This window comes from Arachis ipaensis, chromosome B1 (genome assembly GCF_059453495.1).
Source record: "Arachis ipaensis isolate K30076 ecotype BB chromosome B1, ASM5945349v1, whole genome shotgun sequence".
Lineage (NCBI taxonomy): Eukaryota > Viridiplantae > Streptophyta > Magnoliopsida > Fabales > Fabaceae > Arachis > Arachis ipaensis.
In genome coordinates, this window is record NC_142436.1 from 134015585 (window position 1) to 134031125 (window position 15541).

The 15541-nt window shown below is 34.6% G+C and overlaps 3 protein-coding genes across 4 annotated transcripts; 2 read left to right on the top strand and 1 right to left on the bottom strand.

Moving 5' to 3' along the window:
* The first annotated feature begins 3132 nt into the window (after positions 1-3132).
* Positions 3133-4832, top strand: LOC107634718 (uncharacterized). Its single transcript, XM_016338147.3, has one exon. It carries the CDS (start codon positions 3301-3303, stop codon positions 4603-4605), a length of 1305 nt encoding a protein of 434 aa, XP_016193633.1. The 5' UTR covers positions 3133-3300; the 3' UTR covers positions 4606-4832.
* Positions 4833-7754: 2922 nt separating this feature from the next.
* LOC148578447 (uncharacterized) lies at positions 7755-8922 on the top strand. Its single transcript, XM_088501785.1, has 2 exons — positions 7755-8647; positions 8734-8922. Exon 1 carries the CDS (start codon positions 7806-7808, stop codon positions 8613-8615), a length of 810 nt encoding a protein of 269 aa, XP_088357911.1. The 5' UTR covers positions 7755-7805; the 3' UTR covers positions 8616-8647; positions 8734-8922.
* A 52-nt stretch (positions 8923-8974) lies between these two features.
* LOC107634708 (serine protease SPPA, chloroplastic) lies at positions 8975-15233 on the bottom strand. Of its 2 annotated transcripts, none has more exons than XR_015902461.1 (13): positions 14787-15233; positions 14519-14702; positions 14230-14367; positions 13975-14142; positions 13786-13889; positions 13406-13473; positions 12409-12575; positions 11239-11308; positions 10733-10887; positions 9958-10063; positions 9769-9856; positions 9539-9696; positions 8975-9444 (listed from the first exon to the last, which is right to left on the bottom strand). XR_015902461.1 is itself a non-coding variant. In XM_016338138.3 (13 exons), exons 1-13 carry the CDS (start codon positions 15114-15116, stop codon positions 9256-9258), a joined length of 1911 nt encoding a protein of 636 aa, XP_016193624.1. In that variant the 5' UTR covers positions 15117-15231; the 3' UTR covers positions 8975-9255. The 2 variants fall into 2 exon arrangements, 1 of the variants encoding a protein (XP_016193624.1); XM_016338138.3 differs by having other exon boundaries at positions 9539-9682; positions 14787-15231.
* Positions 15234-15541: the final 308 nt, after the last annotated feature.

Below are 15541 nucleotides of genomic sequence, written 5' to 3' on the forward strand. Positions count from 1 at the left end.
TGAATTTTTTTTTAGTAAAGTTTTAACGAAGCATAATTCTAAATAGACATTCAAGAGGAGTGTTGTGATAAGAATGATGGATGCCCATTTAATATGGGCGGTTCATATTTTACAATATTAAAGGCTGAAGTTATTAAGAGAGAATGAAGTTAATAATGGTTGAAAAGAATGACTTTATGTGTGTATAAATAGGAAAAACGAACCCTAAATAATACACAACAACAACAAAAATATCTTTCCCTCTTTTTATATATATACACTACAATAAATTCTCTTTTTTTTATGTATAATATATATGAATCATCTATATATTATTAAAATATTAATATTAGTGAATATTAATATTAGAATTATTTATTTATATTTTTTATTTTATATTTATTTATTTTATAACAAGTTATACGGGACATTAGCACGGAATAAATATATGAAAACGAAAATATATTAAAAATTAATTAAAACTTGAGCCAAAATCATTATTTAATTAAAATATGGGATATCACTATCATGGTTAATTTTGTAAGTATTATTATTATTATTTTATTTATAGCAACATTGACGTTTTGTCTATTAATGCACTACTCAACATAACGTTAAAATATCCGTACTATAATGTGTAAAACAAGTTTAACACTGCTTAAATTACGTGGATGTTATATAGTTGTCAGCATTAGCTAACATCGATAGGGATTTAATTAAGAACTTTGTTAGGTAGATAATGATTTTTGTGAATAATGTGAATAATAAATTTTAAAATTTGTCCAATAAAATAAAAATATATTACACCTCTAAATTATTCACGAAAATCTTAATATTACAAATAAGAGAAAAATTTAAAACAGCCTCTGACAATTACCTCGAAAGACAACGAGGCCCTTGATAAAAAAACCCAACCCAGCTCCTGAAAATTACTTCGAAAGGACAACGAGGCTCCTGTGCCAAAAAAAGTAAATGTTATTTTATTTTGGTACAGGGACTAATCAGTCCAAAAAAAAAGATCAGGGACTGGATTGGGTGTTTTTTTTTTGGGGACCTCGATGTCCTTTCGAGGTAATTGTCAGAGACCGGGTGGGTAGGGACGGATCTACTCTTACGGGTGTGGGGCAAGCGCCCCATTATAATTTGGAATTTTATTGAGTAGTATATAATAATAATATTTATTTGCCCCTACTAAATTATTAAATTTGACCCCACAATAATTTTTTATTCAACTTTCGACACTTAATAGTCAATTTGAGTACTTCATATTAGATGTCCATTATAATGATCAATTTTTAAATTTAAATAAGATTGGTATTCTTTCTTAGAAATCGACTTGAAAGAATATTATCTATCCATTTGTGTTTCTTCTTTTAAAATTAGTTTTAGTTTTTTATAACTATACTAATTGAATGAACTTTTTTAACTATGAATATCATCAAAAATTAATTGTATGAAAGTTGAATTTTAAATGATTGTTCAACAACATATTAAAAAAAAAAGACATTTTGATTATATTGTCAAGGTTTCAAAATATGAAATATAAAAAATCAAATTTTAAATTATATGTTATTATTTAAATTACTATTTTAGTATTTTAATTTGTAATTAGATATTTTGAAGTCTAATAATATTTTATAATAACAAAATATAATTATAACAATAATTATGCTACGTATACATAAAATAATCACTTGTACAAAATAAATCTTAAAATACAAATTTTGAAATACAAAATACACATTAAAAATAAGTTAAATAATATATGTATTTATACACAAATCTATAGTAGATAATTTAATACCTAGTTTTTTATGTAAACTTAATTTTTTATTATAAAAATTATTATCATGTTATATATATTTTGCCCCATTATCAAAATTTTTTGAATCTGCCATTACGAGTGGGGTATTCACTCTTAGAATAATCATTCGCACACCTAATGAATTGAACATTTCATATATCTATTGTTCATATTATTTAATATTTTTATTATCTATTTATACTTTTTCTTTAATTAAACACAAGTTAACATGTTTGTGTGGTTAACATTGCCACAAGAAATAGTACTTTAGGTCTAATTTGGATAAACAACTTAATTAAATTACTTTTGAAAAAATAATTTAAACAATAAATAACTATATTAAAAGTAGCTTATAAATAAATTATTCTGCATTTAGATTTTTAATTCTAAAAATATTTATTTTATAAAAATATGATAAAAAGTAATAATATTATGAAAAAAATTATTTTTTTTCTATAAATTTTTAAATAATTTTTTAAAAAATTATACCAAATATTAATATTATTACTTTTTATAAGTCAAAAATTTAAAAAAATTACTTTTAAAACTTTGCAAACTGGCGCTTAAACCTATCATCATGCAAGAAAATGTTATAATACGATTTGAGTAACGCAATACATCTTCTTCCAATATAATCCGCTCCATATAATACACTACTAAATTTTTAATTCGTAACTAAATAATAACCTCTCATAATAATTAGGGGTGCGTTTTCTGAATTGTAAGCTCTCTCCATATTTCTTGGGTATGATTGTATGAATTTATTTCTATGCAGTATATGAGTATAAACCCATGACGACCATTAGACCATATCAATCAAGTTGTTATGATGAAAATAGGAAACTTAAAGTTTGCTTATAATTCGGATTATTTTTACTAAAAAATTCTCATCCTCATTCTTAACAATATGTAAAATTTGTATTTTTTTTTAAAAATTAAATAACAATTCTTATATTACCATATTAACAACAATAACTAACTTTTAAATCTGGTATTTAAAATGTCATTTAAATGTAAAATTTAATTAGATAACTAAACAAATATCTATACAAATGTATAAAATTAAAATTTTGGCAGGGAATAAATCTTAATATCCTAGTATCGGCAAGAAAATTCGCCCACCTCTTGGAAAATATTCAAAAAAATCATTACATATATCATATGGCAAACAAAATTGGCATAATCATGATATGAATGTTACAATGGAACAAACTTTTGCTGTTAGATCTGAGTCAAACTTTAATAAACAAAAGCATATTTTAAGGAAAAAATAGGAATACTATTTTTGGAACGTGTGCGTAAAGAGAGCAATAAAAGGTGTTCTTCCCCTCACACACCGGAGCGTGCAATAAAATCAAAGATCAAAGATAAAAAATAAAAAAAGAATAGAGGGGCACTTCCGTCACTTCACCTTCACCTTCACCACAATACAAACACAACCCACAGTTTTTCCTTCTTCACACAAAAAAAAAAAAAAAGAAAACTTTTTAGCACTCCTCAAGTTTTTCGATCCATCAATGGCAGATGTAACGTACCTTCTCCACCATCACCACCCTGAACACGACGACGACCCTCACCAAACGCTAACTCTACCACCCTACTGGTCTCCTCACGATTTCGATTTCTACGCCTCCGATCCCGAATTCCCCCAACAACCGCATAACAACCACCATCACCACCACCACCACCATCGCCACCACCACTTTCCCCAATCTGGTTCGTCCACCATTCTCGACCGAGAGAATCAGGTCAATTTCGTTATGGATTTATTCCAGCAGCGTGTTGAGCAGTCACAGGTCATGGGACACCCTTTAAACGACGCCGTTTTCGGGAGCAGCGATTTTGGGATTGAAATGGACGCTTTTACCCTTGATTTAGGGTTCCCTTCTGACAGAGACTCCCACCACCGCGCCAATGCCGCTGGAGGGGATTCTTCCGCCGGTGGTGTCGTTGTCGTCGACGATGACGATTTCTTCTTCGGGAGGAGGGTTTCGGGGTCCGAATCCGGCGACGCGGCGGCGTTCGAGAACTGCGTGAGCCTCCTAGGGTTCGGATCGGACTCCGACGAGGAAGAAGACAACGGCGTTCTCCGAATCTGCGTGCATTCCGACGAGGATTACAATTTGCACGACGAAAACGACGACGTTTCGAGTATTCCTCTGTGCTGGGACTCGCTGCAGTTGGAAGATAACAGAGAGAACAACGACGATTTTGAGTGGGAGGAGGTTGATGGAAGGGTCGACGAGAGGGAAGTTCTAAGCATGCTCACCGTCGAAGACGATAGATCCGGCTCGGTGTCCGTTTCGCCGATCACCGGAATCGAAGTAGCCGAAGAAGAAGAGGTTAACGTTTTTAGGGTTGGAGGAATGGAGAATTTGGAATGGGAAGTGCTTCTGAATGCAAACAATTTGGACACAATCACGAGCCCGGATTTGGATCACGATTCCGAACCCTATTTTGGTGATCACGATGATTATATTTACACTGCAGAGTATGAAATGATGTTTGGCCAATTCGCCGATAATGATAATCCATTGAACGGTAGGCCTCCGGCTTCGGCTGCCGTCGTCCGGAGCCTGCCGTCAGTGGTGGTAACAAAGGATGACGTGGAAGGGAACAATGCGCTCTGTGCTGTTTGCAAGGATGAGTTTTGTGTTGGGGAGAATGTAAAGGTGTTGCCTTGTTCCCATCGTTATCATGGTGACTGCATTCTGCCATGGTTGGGGATTAGGAACACTTGCCCCGTCTGCCGCCATGAGTTCCCCACTGATGATGCTGATTATGAACGTAGGAGGCTGCACAGATCTGGCCAGAGGATTTGATCATTGCTTGATGAAAATGGATCAGATTCGCCTCCAGAGTTTGATGAGAATTTTAGGTTAAGGGTATATATTATTTTTTTTTTATTTTTTTTGGACATGTGCTGGTAATTTTGTTCTGATTTTCACAATGGAGGTTTGAGGTTTTGATTATAAGAATGTTTACTCACTACTCTTCTAATTGTACCATGGATACATTATAGAAATTAATCAACTTTCCAAAATGTAAATGATTGTACGATTATTTATTTATTTATTTATTTATTTATTTGCTGAATTTTTCGATGCTTGTTGATTTCTGTTCTGTGGAATTCTTCTTCATATGCATGTTAGAACAATGAGTGCGAGCAAGATCCTCTTTGATATATAAGTTGAGTGACTGAAAAGCTCTAATTGGTTGCAAGTTGTAACTGTGAGAGTTCTCTACCAATCTTGGAAGAGAATGGGGGAAGCTTTTCTGTGATCATGATTCAGGAATTTCACTTATTTATGTCGATTCTGGCATTGACCAACTTTTTATTTGGGATGTTTTAAGAGCTCTGTTTCTTTTCTGTTTTGTTCTTTTGACTTGCTTTAAATGTATTGCAAGTCCTTTTTCTGATTGGAGTGTCTTTTTTAGGATTGTTGCCGTGGTAGTAAATTTTGACAAGCAGATATCAGTTATGCGGCATCCTTAGTGCTAAGTTTACATTCTTGTTGGAGTTGCTTGAAATCTAATATTCTGGTAAAAAGATAACAAGGGTTGACAGCAGTGGTAAGTGAGTCTTGGAGAAGATAATGGTAAGAAAGGTCTCTTAGTCCTAACAATTTTCAGAGGTAGAAACAATTTAAAGAACATAAAACATAGAGATATTACTTTCTTAGTACAGTGCCTACACTGCAATGTTAGAATGGTGTGTATGGTTGCAGTTCTGCACGATTTAGTTAGTTAGTTGAAAGTCTTGGAGATTCAGTTATGCTTTTCCATTGTTTCACAAACTATTCTTTTTCAAATTGTGGCACATTTTGCAGCTTTTTCATGTGTATCGCAGATGATGTTGTCTTTGACTCTATTAACTTGTGTAACCCTAGGACATATTTAAGCCTTGCCTTCATTTACAACCCTACAATGCTTCCTTGTTCGTAGATTCTGTATCACACGAGAAAAAGACTAGATGATTAGAGTTACTGCTACCTCACCCTAAAAATTGATTCAGTTCATTATTTTCAAGTGAAGTGCTAGTGAATTTACTTTGGATGAGATTCCTTATCATACCCGTTATTAGAATCATTGTTAACATCAGTACTATGTTGAAGAAAGCACCTATTGAAAAGGCAAGGCAAATTAAATGTATAAACTTTGGCATATTAAATTTAATGCATGCAAGTTATTATCTCACTGTCATAGCCCACCATGCAAAAATGGTACTTTATGACGAAGAATCCTTAGAAGACATTGCCAGGAATGCAAATTACTTGCCTTCCTTTCCCCTTAATATCTGTCATGTTGCTTAATATAGAACCTGAAATTACTCTGGATAGCATTTTCATTTTTGTATATCCTTAAATATCAGTGGTTCAATTAAATCTCTGGGGTTAAGTAAATTTTTTGCTTCAGTTTGGTTTTGGGGTTGAATACAAGTTAACTCGAAGTGTATTATTTATAGCACATTCTCATTTATATTTGGGTAGAATTCCATAATCATGATTAAATATTGAAAGAGAATTGCAGAAACATTGTCACAGAGCCAGCATTTTTTCTGAATTAGGTATGCGGCTATGCACTCATATATGGCTTTGGTTTTATAGTGTTAAATTGTTACTTTCTACCTTGTTTTTAGGCATACTTTGTCAAAGAGTTTCTTTTAGTGCCCTCCCAGCCATTGTTGTCAAACTCTCGAGTTAACTCGTAAACTCGTACGAGTTTACGAGTTTAGATATGGAATCGAGTTGACTCGGGCATAGACTCTATCTTGAGTAAACTCGGCTAGACTCGGCTAAACTCGGTCAAACTCGGACAAACTCGTGAGTCTAGGACCAAGTTAGCGAGTTTGTATTTTTTTTCATTTTTCCTAAAAAAAGCGTCATTTTGAAACTAAAAAAACACTTTTTTTTTATTTGTATTACGATAACACTCGCAAAGAATAAAAGAAAACTCACTCACAACTCACTCATCTACGTCGTTTCTCTCAAGTCTCACTTTCTCCATGTTCTGCCGTAGTCGCCGTTCCCCGTCGAGCTTCCATTGTTCGCCTGTGTCTGCTACCTCTGCTCTGATTTGCGCCATTGTCTTTGTGAATTTTACCTGTGTTACCCTCTGCTTTGTATTTCTTCACATCTCCACTATCTGCAACTCCATCGTGCTATCACTGTTCAACTCCCTCTGCTTTGTCCATGACTATTTGTCGCCGTTGTTTCGTGCTGTTGCTGCACCCTCACCACCGCTGCCTGCTGCACCCTTGTCTTCGATCTGCTATTGTTGGGACTTTGCCCCTTCTTTTCTTCTGTATCCTCTATTTTTTGAATGCCTTTTGCCTTTCTTTGAGCCTTTGCTTCTTGATTTAGTTTTTTTTTTTTTTGCTTTTTAAATTTTATTGCTTTTAATTTTAGCCTATTGCTTATCATTTATGTTAGATGGCCAGATGGTTCATCCATTCATGGCTGATTAGTAATTAATTATTTTTATTAGAGTTAATTTAATTATTTAATATTATTCAATGTTCAATTAAAGATTTAGTATTACAGATTTAGAATTTTTAATTTTGTGTGCTCTATGTTGTACTTGTATAAGAATAATTATAGAGGATTTGAATGTGTATTTTAAAGTATTTGTTATAATGTATGCTATTATTTTAATTTATTATGTGCTTTAAGATTGATATTATTAATTTTGAATGATTAGAATTGAGTAAATATACATTATGTATGACATATATAAACTTCATAACAGGTGAACTCGTACGAGTCTACGAGTTAACTCGCGAGTCGAGTCTAGGTCAGCTCCACGAGTTTACTTAGACTCGCGGGTTTGACAACCTTGCTCCCAGCTATTAAACCATCTCAATTTTAAGTTTTCTTGTATCTCAATGTCAATTATTACCAAACCATTTGTAGAACATTGATTATCTAACTATTATTTTGTTATTAATCTTGATCACACTTGCTTTCTTAACTTTCCAAGCATGTAGAACCAAGATGATATACGACACTAGACATATCCAAAAATGCATCAGCAGACATTCAATGCCAAGAAAACTTTTATCTACTTTTGCTCTTGCATTAAGTATCTCATCTATATAACATCTAAGCCTATTTCCTTCTGCTTTCTCTATCTCTCTATCTGTGTCTATGACTGTTTCTTCATCCTCATGAAAATTGTTGATATGGAAGGCGATGATGCCGAGCAAGTCCATTCTGGAGTACCTTATGTTACCTTACCACACTATCTGCACTATCCTTCCCAAAACCAGAAACCTATGTTGACCTCAAGCTTCTCAAACATGGAATTTGGAGAAGACCACCATGCTTTGAAACATTTGGATTCTTCTCATGGTTTAGATCATCTTCCTTTGTGCTACTCCCAACTTCAGCTTCCTGGTAATAATAGCAACAATCCAATTCATATCCCTGTTCATAAGTCCTCCCCAACAAACACACCATCCAACAGAAACAACAATTCCGACGAAGCAAAGGCTATCCTTGATGATCGAAAGAAAAAGAGGATGTTCTCCAACAGGGAGTCGGCTCGCAGGTCATGGATGCGAAAGAAGCAACAGATCGAAGTCCTTCAGTACCATGTTGAGCATCTTCAGACGTTGAACCATCAGCTGTCCCAAAAAATCATTTACTTGTTGGAATGTAACCAACAAATTAACCAACAGAATGCTCAACTTAAGGAGAAGGTTTCTTCTCTTCAAGTAGCCCTCTCTGACTTGTTAGTTCCTGTTGGACATGCTACTGACCAACCTCAACACATCCCTGGCGGCTTCCTCTCCAAGCGTTCGACTCAAACAATTGCTAGCTCTGGAGCATAACATTTCTGATCCAAAGGTTGTGAAGTAGAGAGGTACACATTTAGTCTACAAGAACACCTATTTTGTTATTTATATTAATATCTTTGGTAATTCATTGAACTTTTGTGGTCAATTTCAGTGATGCAATTCAAGAAATCTAGCTTGGAAGAAAATTATGAACTTAAATAGTAGGGATACTTTGTTAGTAGCTCCGAGAGTCCGAGCTCCAAACTAATGTCCTGTAATTTGGTTTTTAATTAGATACTGTACTGTACTAGGGGCAAGACTTTGCTTAGAGTGAATATTGCAGTTCTCTTTGTTTTATACTAACTTGACCCTCTCCCAAACCGAAAAAAGAGAGAAAAGTGCACTAGTCAACATATAAAATAGCTTCAGTTCATTTCTATGGAATGCGAATCTTAGAAGGTAACATACTCAGTTATAGAGAGTGAAATTCTATCACCTGGGATGAACCTAAGAATCTCTCATGTTTATTGACCCCTATATGCAGTATGCTTACATTTCCAATGTAAACGGCAAACTGAATGAAAACTTTATTTGAACAAAAAAAAAAAAAAAAGAAGGAAAACCATTGGTAAGAATTATCATGGCTACAAGGAATTCAGGCAATTTTTCATGAATGGCAAAATGCAGTTGAGGTTTAGATGTCCTTCGAATTTCTGAAACATGATTCAATGATTCCATCGATCCGCGCTTGAACTCCATTAGAAAATGCCGAGTCCTGTGACAATTCCTTTAACGTTGTGTCTACCTCAACGATAGAACTACCTAGACTTCTCAAAATCTCGGGTAGAGAAGGGGTGGGTCTTGAGAGCTCCACAACAGTAACCTGCCACATGGCTCATGCATAATAACCATGAGGAACATGAAATTCTAAGAACACAACATTCTAAGTGCTAAAATAAAGCTATTCACAAACCAACCTGTCTGTCATTAGGTATATTGGCCATTGATTTAGCTATGGAAATGGCCCGAGAAAGGCCACCAACAGCATCAACTAAACCATGTGAAGCTGCATCCTTGCCCATCCAAATCCTCCCCTGCGCAACCTCTTCCATCTTTTCTACCTAGTGGATAGTAGCTGTAAGCTTGTAACTTAGATAAACAATGAGGATGAACAGAAAGGAATGAAATTAACTTATCAAGAACATACTGTCATTGATCGCGAAAGAGCTGCCTTGTCACGAAACTGTTTATAAATGCGTTGTGCAGACTTTGCAAATAACTCTGCTTCATGTGGCCTGTACTCCAGAAAATGGACGGTAAAGAGAAAGAAATAATCATATTTGCATATACTAGAGGATAGAGACAGTAAGATCTTAATATGAACAAAAACTATTACCGAAAAGAACGCTGCTCAGCAGCAAGGAGTTCAGCGTATCTTCCCCTTGATATGATTTCCTTGTTGAAGCCAATCATCTCATACAATTTCCCCAGGTTAAATTTTGCTACAAAAAGAAATTTTATCCCATCAATATAACAGATTACAATATCCAACAAGAATATATAGAGCTCAAGCTCATAACTTCAAATTGTATTTTAATCCCTCGTTTATGCCACAGTTGAAATGACTTCATTTTTCTCATCTTCAGTTTCCTTTGACGTAAAACTGATGATGAAATGGTAATGATGTATAACATCTATTTCATCTCATGTCAATGCATTACGAGGCAATCTTGCACCTGTACTTGGGGCATATTCGTAATTGGAAATGTGTTATCCTTTGAATGCAAATTCATCCTATATAGGCTGTGTATACAAAATTATTGATCAGATTTTCCTCAAAATGGAGAGGTAACAGAAATCAGTTCTCTGTGAAGTCATGCATACCTCTTACTAAGGTTGGTTGGGAGAAATTTCAACAAAAGGAAAACTAGATACCCAATGACTATAATCAGCAAGGAATATTTAGTGATACCTAATGCGTCTACCTCAAAATAATAGACGGATTTAGCTTGGTGTCTGGACAAATGTTTAAAAGTGAGCAAATATCAAGGATTTAATGCAGATATAGATGAGATCGTCTGATTTGAATTGCATACACCAGCACAGGTATGTTGATTTGTAATAAATCTACATTATCCCTTCTCCATCCTCAAACTGACACTCAAGCTCACCTGTAACCACTCCAATTGAACCAGTTAAAGTAAGACTTTCAGCAACAATTGCCCTTGCTCCCATTGCCGTGTAGTACCCTCCACTTGCTGCAATATCAGACATTGAAGCAATGACTGGTTTTGAGGCTGCCAGAAGCCTGATTTCTCTCCACATCCTGCAGATCATGACACTAAAATATATTAACTGAACAAAGAGAACTCGCCAAAACACAGCATCATATTCACTACAAATATAACAGATTTATGTCAAATTTAACTAAAACAAAGGCTTCACTTGATCCATATAGCGTCAAGACATGGTTACTATTGTTGTCATTATATTGAAGCTATGTTAATGCACAATAAAGAAGCAGCTGCTGCTAACATTAAGGACAAATCAATGTAAGACACGCTCCCCTAAAGCATTAATACCATGTTACAGACCCATCCTAGATGTATCTGACCAGTCATTTCTTGAATTTCATATTCACAGTTCCTTTTTGGGATGGGAATTCACCAGCACTTACATATCAGAAGCAAGAGCATCACCTCCCGGACTATCAATTCGGATAATCACAGCCTTAAATTGTTTTGATTCTGAGAAGAAAAGCAAGTTAGTATGACTGGTGCAAACTATGGTGCCGATTCAACAAGTGAAATGAAATAAAGCATAATAACAGTGTCAAATTACAAGGTTTGGCAAACAGCATTATGGATGAATAATGAAAACCAATGTTCTAAAAGCTATGATGCACGGATACTGACACGGACACGGGACACGACACGCACCGACACGCGAATTTTAAAATCTTATAAGACACGGGGATACGCATACATATAAAATATAAAATATTTTTTAGATAAATTATAATGATATTTTGATATTTTATTGATATTAAAATATAAATTAATTTTTTAATTATTTTTAATGTCTTATTTTAATTATATCAAGTATTTAAATTTTTTTTTGTTTTAATAAATAATAATATATATTATATCTAAATTTATTTCAAAAATATATGTTAAGAATAAGACTGGACATGCTGACATGTGATGGTATTTACGTGTGTCTAAGTGTGTCCGGCGAAGAATTTTTTATTTTTTATTAAGACACGGTTAGACATAGCAAACACGCGTGTCGGACGGTGAGTGTCGTGTCCGAAATGTGTCCCACACGCGGACATGACAACTCAGCGAAGTGTCCGTGATTCATAGCCTAAAAGTATGTATAAGAGTTGGATCTCAGTTTATTTAAACACTCAACAGAATTATGCCCCCAGCTCCCCACTGCTTACATCTTGGAACACTAGCATGAACAACTCTATAAGCCACGAGTTTATTTGTTCTCTTAGATTTCCTCTAGTGGACAGATCTCTCTCTGTCAAAATTACACATCGACTAATTTTATTTGTAATCCCTTGGCCCGTTCTTGTAACTCCCTCTTACTTTTTTTGAATTTATACCTCATAGTCTTCGAGTCAGCCAAATCTCAGGCAAATAGCTCTCGAAAAGCCATTATAGTGAAAACTGCGACTAACATAACAGACTCTAATCAAACAGAGACAACCATGATACTACAATCATGAAAACTATCATAATTGAGGTAAATAGCTCAATAGCATTACAAGAATTATATTAATTTCGAGACGGTCCTGCTTGGAATTTAAAGGTAAATTTATAAAAAAAATCAAGTATACCTCTGACTTTGCGAATCTTCTCAATGATCTTCTCTGCAATGACACCTGAGGAACGAACACCTGATGAACTATCACCACGGCGGATGAGCCCTGTGGCTCTGATTATGGCTATCAAATCTTTACCACCAGATACTCCAAGAGTCCATTTCCTGACTAAAGAGTATTTTCTGCATTAAATTGAAGAAACAAATTACAATTTCATACAGTTAATGAGTCGCTTGCCAGTCTGATTATTCATAATAGAAGTCTGATAGGAAGCAGGAAGCCATAGTAAGTGAGACAAGTTAATAAGAACTGTATTGTACACAAATAAATGTGTCTCAACTCTCAATACATGAGAACTAATTTTCCACTTGTCTTGGGGAAAATATGAATTCTACTAAAACAAAAAATGTCAACATTACATAATCTCAGACCACAGAAGATCGTAAGCTTGTCTAACAGCCAGGTTAAAATGTTAAAATAGTTACAAGCCAACAAGGGATTAGTCACTGTGTTCAACGGTGGATATCCCAGTCGTGAACCAAAAAAAAAAAAAACACTGATGTAGTAGTAAGTAATTCTGTAATCTCAAGTAATTTTATGTAACCAGAGGGCAAGGAGATATGCAGCCACAGGGTTAATCCCCAATCAGTGGGCAAGGAGTGAAGATAAAAGAAAGACCATTGACAAAAGAAAAACTACTGGGTAGGGATTTAGCTCTTTTGCGGTGTGGAGATTTGTAAAGTAAGAAAACGAGAGTATAATCACCCTTGGATTATTTACTGGGACCCACACATATTTGAAGTGATCCTTCTTATTCTTCAAATCTCCGTACTTTAGAGAGGGAAAATCCATTAGGTACAGCTATAGAGGTATATATGTATATAAATGGTATCATATTTCTAGTGAGGTTATGGGTGTTGAGATATTTCTAATACCATGAGGAATTAAAAACATTCAATATAAACTAGACTACTAGAGTACATTCTTTCAGGCACTAGAAAACATATTTTACCTGTAATCAACCATAGGTAGATTTTTATTAATTTTCACTCCTAGTCTCTTCCTTAACTTGGCCATAATCTGCAAAACATGTAATGTTTCTTATTCTTTTAACCTCCCCTTGATTGTATCTCTCAAAACAATTTGTCAACCTATATAAGTTAACGAGCATACATGAATAGTGTGGGCACCACAAATTAGTTGATTGAAGAAGCAAATAAAAGCAACATACTCTACATTCTACAGGAGCAGCACAAAGCTCTGACTACTTTCGTTCAGATTTCTATAGACAACTAACCATCAGAGATCCTATCTTACTCTCTCATTAATCACGACTTACGACAGTACTGAAAGGTGTAATTTAACATATTACACTAGAGTGCAGTTAAGTACCTCATCCTCATAGATTACGTCTGATATGTAGCCCTTTTCCTTCAGTCTGTCCACATCATACACACCTTCATTTATGAAGTTCTCAATATCTTCTTTTTTCTTCCCTGTATGAAATATGTAAAGCTCGTAAGTTGATTTATCGATCCAAGGTCGAACTACACAGGACATCAAATGCAAATGCAAATGCACCTTTAGCAGAAGACACTTTATCCAGCCAATTTGTATAGATATTGTCAAGCAATTGGTTCAGCACCTCAGAACTCTCTTCAGTCATTGATCTATGAGTAAGGTTATCTCCTGATTTGTATTTGCCAATCCTTTCCAAATGAGGCTCAATTCCTAGGTTATCTAAAATACCTGAAAAACATATATATCAGTTTTAGGTTAAGTATATTGATAAAAAAAAAATTAAAATTCAAAAGCATGTAGCAATATGATACTTACCTCTGAAGAAAGGTGCTTGAATGGCCAATCCATACAAAGAAACATAGGCACTTGGAGGGGCATATATCTCTTCACATGCAGACGCAAGGTAATACTCCTTTTCTCCACATGAAGGGACAAACGCCACAACAAATTTCCCTACCAACCATAACCATAAGTAGCAAAGACCGACACCACTCAATATATATATACACACTCACAAAATCACAATATAATATAAACTTGAGTTGCATCGCATCAGAGCTCCATAATTGTAACTCAAATCTACTTGGCACTGTTGTTTATTTACCTGATTTTCTGAAATCGAAGATGTGACGTCGAATTTCATCGAGTTTAGCCCAGCCGCAGCTCAAAGGATCAATACGGAGGTAGATGCCGGCGATCCGAGGATCATAAGCTGCTTTGAAGAAATTTTCACAAATCTGAGGCAGAGACAGTGCTCGAGAGTACCTACTCTGCAGCTGATCCGTTATCTGAAAAAAATAAAATAAAAAACGCGCCAAAAAAAACTATTTCTCAAAAAACGAGAAAACGGTTAGAGCCGTTAGAGAGAGAACCCGGCCGCGCAGCTTGACGGAGTAGAGGGAGCCGTATTGGACACGCTCCCAGGGAAAGGCGAGTAGAATCTTAAGCTTGACGAGTTGCTTGTTCCATCCAGTAACTGGCTCGAACTTATCATCATCCTTAGCAGCTGACACGGCGCCGTTTTCTGGTTGTGGTTGACTTGAATAGGAAAACGAAGAACGAGTGAGGAGGAAGCGCCATCGGAATTCAATCGAAGTAGTTGCAGTTGAAGTTGAGCTGAATCGCTGAATGGCGGAGTAAGAGCGCGTGTGTGAGCGCGTGAACGTGTAACTGTGTTGAAGGACATTCTTCCACTTCCACATTTCTCTGCGTCTTCGTTGAGTTTCCTTTGCATCATTGCATGCCACGCTTATAACCACTTTCCTCTCCACTTGTTGCTTCCTCCTCCATGCCACTATTTTCTCTTTTTAATCAATTTACAAAGATATTCCTTTCAAAAAAAAAAATATTATAACGTCATTAAAATTTATTTATTTTTATTGTTAATTATATTTAAAAATATAAAATAAAATATATTATTAAATTATTAAATTAAAAAAATTATACTAAAAAAATTAAATTAATAACTAAATAATAATAAAAATAAATTTTAATAATCTCTAATATTTCTAGAAAAAAAATACGATCTTCCCTCTTTTTTTCTATTTTTTAACCTACACTTTTTTTTAAGAAAGTTAAAATCGAAATTTATATAAAATTAAAAAAGAATGATTACTAACTATTCTTT

Bases quoted from the DNA above. Each gene is read 5' to 3' on its own strand.
- LOC107634718 (XM_016338147.3), top strand. From the start codon at position 3,301: ATGGCAGATGTAACGTACCTTCTCCACCATCACCACCCTGAACACGAC.
- LOC148578447 (XM_088501785.1), top strand. From the start codon at position 7,806: ATGCATCAGCAGACATTCAATGCCAAGAAAACTTTTATCTACTTTTGC.
- LOC107634708 (XM_016338138.3), bottom strand. From the start codon at position 15,116: ATGTGGAAGTGGAAGAATGTCCTTCAACACAGTTACACGTTCACGCGC. The intron at 11,309-12,408 runs GTATACTTGATT...TTTTCTTCTCAG, and splicing joins GAAGATTCGCAAAGTCAGAG to AATCAAAACAATTTAAGGCT. The intron at 9,445-9,538 runs GTTGGTTTGTGA...GCCATGTGGCAG, and splicing joins ATATACCTAATGACAGACAG to GTTACTGTTGTGGAGCTCTC.